The sequence below is a fragment of the Pundamilia nyererei genome, unplaced genomic scaffold, assembly GCF_000239375.1.
Source record: "Pundamilia nyererei isolate P.nyererei 1_Seehausen unplaced genomic scaffold, PunNye1.0 scaffold00212, whole genome shotgun sequence".
NCBI lineage: Eukaryota > Metazoa > Chordata > Actinopteri > Cichliformes > Cichlidae > Pundamilia > Pundamilia nyererei.
Genome location: NW_005187613.1, coordinates 45,219 through 48,033, shown reverse-complemented (window position 1 = coordinate 48,033; position 2,815 = coordinate 45,219). Strand labels below are relative to the sequence as shown.

At 45.9% G+C, this 2,815-nt stretch overlaps 1 protein-coding gene across 1 annotated transcript in view; it reads left to right on the top strand.

The window, feature by feature from the left end:
• The window catches only part of LOC102202633 (anosmin-1-like), a 23,813-nt gene that overhangs the window by 11,451 nt on the left and 9,547 nt on the right, over window positions 1-2,815 (top strand). Inside the window, exons 3-6 of the mRNA XM_005748077.1 lie at window positions 312-377; window positions 761-983; window positions 1,856-2,040; window positions 2,715-2,814. Of these exons, the coding sequence (XP_005748134.1) occupies window positions 312-377; window positions 761-983; window positions 1,856-2,040; window positions 2,715-2,814 (574 nt within the window). The remainder of the gene's footprint in view (window positions 1-311; window positions 378-760; window positions 984-1,855; window positions 2,041-2,714; window position 2,815) is intronic.

Sequence of the window (2,815 nt, the reverse complement as noted above, 5' to 3'; positions counted from 1 at the left end):
ACACACACACACACACACACACACACACACACACACACACACACACACACACACACACCTGCCTGCTTGCGGATCCCTGTACATGTTTTTTGTGCGTCGTTGCATTTGTTTGTATAATTTTTACAATTATTTATACTTAACTAAAGCGAGATGTGACAGGCTGTAATCTGCAGTTTCACAGAGACATTAAACTGTCTCACACTCTTGTGTTCAGCAAAACATGAACACTTCACTGTGTATAACCTCCAAATGTATTTCTTCATCTCTGACCATAAACCTTAAGCGTGCTCACACTGCTTTGACTTCCACAGTGCCTGGAGCCCTGCAGAGACTCCTGGGAGATGAAGGGGAAAGGCAACTGCAGAGAGTTATGTGAGGTATGGTGCAGCATAGAGTCAGTCGTACTGTATGCTTTCTGAGTACAGTACAAAAACAGCCGAGGGTTGTTTGTGCAATCACAGTTTGAAATAAAGGTGGAGAGTCTGTTAAACTCTCAGTCCCAGTAAAGACCTGGAGAATCCGCCTGTTCCTGGAAATATTATTCATATTCAGTGCTGTTCTTTTTGTCTCGCTTTTCTTAATCTTCTTGTCTAGATGCTACTTATTGATGCAAACCTGACATTATCATATTTCACAGTTTATTCATTGTTTCACTGTCGTATGTCAAGTGTGAGAATTACACCATGTTCTAAGCAAAGAGCAGGAAGTAGCTGTAACAGTAGTTAACCTGTGCTAACTACTTTGCCTTTGATTCATCCAGCGGGTGTTTCCCAGAAAGCACTGGGAGTGTGTGACCAGTTGTGAGTTCCTGCACTCTGTGCTGATGGTGAAGCAGGGCAGCTGTCCACCTCCACAGAGAGCCAGTGGTTTTGCTGCTGCCTGTGTGGAAAGCTGTGACCACGACAAAGAATGCTCTGCTCAGAAGAAATGCTGCTCTAACAGCTGTGGCCACACCTGCCAGACTCCCAGTGACATCTACAAGGGTATGTTGAGCCAGAATCACATCACTACAACCAGGGCTGCACATAAGCAGGTGAACATTCGCTGTCAAAATAAAAGACGCGCACCAGATAAGAAGTTGCAACACGCGTTTGCGTGCATTAGATTTTGTGGAGGAGGACAGACATTTGTTTAGAACTCTTAAAGATGTCGAAGAAGCTCCTTTAAGCAGGTGTTCCTCCACCTCTGAAGAAATGTCAGGAGTCCGAACCACAAAAGAAGCGCGTATTCTCGGACAAGTGGCTGCAGGAGGTGAGCTGGCTTCAAACAAACGATGAACGCACAGAGATGTGGTGCAGAATGTGCTGTGAAAATCCCACTCTAGTGGACAGAAACATGCCTTTTATATGTGCGCAAACGCGCGCTGCGACTTCTTATCTGGTGCGCGTCTTTTATTTTGACATTCGCACCTGCGGACCACTTATGTGCACCCCTGACTATAACTGTGTTTAACGATTTGACTGTAGGAAATAATAAAGAAGCTCCATGCGTCCATTTCTCCCACTTATCCAGTTCAGCTAGAGCTCATCCCGGCTGTCGCAGGGTGAGAGGCTACAGCCTGGACTGGTCACAAATGAGTCACACTTGATGACATAGAGGAAGCCCGAGTATCCAGAGAGAACCCATGCAGGCACACGCACTCTAATGTTATCAGTCCTGATAACCTAAAAAATGCCCCCCTGGGCCTTTACTCAAACAAATGAAGTGGAAATTCTCCCTGAGTAAATCTGCAGATCCCTGCAGCATTGGTGGGTGCTGACTAGGAGCCCCACTGCGGAGCTACAGCAGATGATGGACAGCACTGTCCCTTCAGTTGTACTCTGTTTCACCTTTGGTGGATGTTTTGTCTGTCCAGGTGCTCCTCTGAAGCCAAGGAAGGAGCTAGCCTTTGAAGAAGTGTCTTCTGGCCAGCTGGAGGTGCACTGGTCATCGCGCTTCAACATCTCGGCCGAGCCTGTCGTCTACGTTCTGCAGAGGAGATGGAACTTTGGCATCCAGCCGAGCGAGGACACGGCCACGTCGTGGCAGGTGGCTGCACAGGTTAGTTAACTGCCTCCAATATAGACTGTTACTGAGACGTGACAAATTAAAGGAAAAAAAGCCTAAATAAAGTCTCTTTGTACGGTGCTGGGTCTCCAAGTGCTGACAGAACAGCTCTGCTGTTTCTGTTTTTGCTTTGTTGATGGCGGCAGCACTGCAACACAGGCGTCACATGATGCACTGGGACTGTTGTGGAGGCGAATAATAAGCTGAACTCAGCTCGGCATGAACTTCATAAAGTGCTGCTGGTAAAAGTAGATGTTACAGTTTCCACATGTACGGCGGGCACAGCAACAACACATTTTATCACATTTATTTCAAATTTTCAGACTTTTAACTTTGTTAGACATGAGATTATTATTTTGCTTGTAGTTTAATAACTTCATCTGCAGTTTCTAGCAGCTGTGCATTGATGTGAGGTTAAGTGTCCGAGGTGGAAATCTGAAAGACAAGCCTGCATCTGTACCTGTATCCGCTAAAATTCATCACTGCATGTTCAAATATTCTGCAAACGTTTTACGGGTCATAAGACATTTTGGTAAATTCCTCTTAACTCAACAATGAATTGTGACATGCTTAAAAATCTATCAACTTATTTTCTTAGACGTTAAAAATCGTCATCGCCAAGACAGAAACCTAAACACTGACCAAACACGCTGTTTTCTCCCAAACAGACGACGGAGCAGAGAGCGAGGCTGTCAGACATCCGGCCCGGTCGCTGGTACCAGTTTAGAGTGGCAGCCGTTAACCTTCACGGGACCAGAGGTTTCACCAC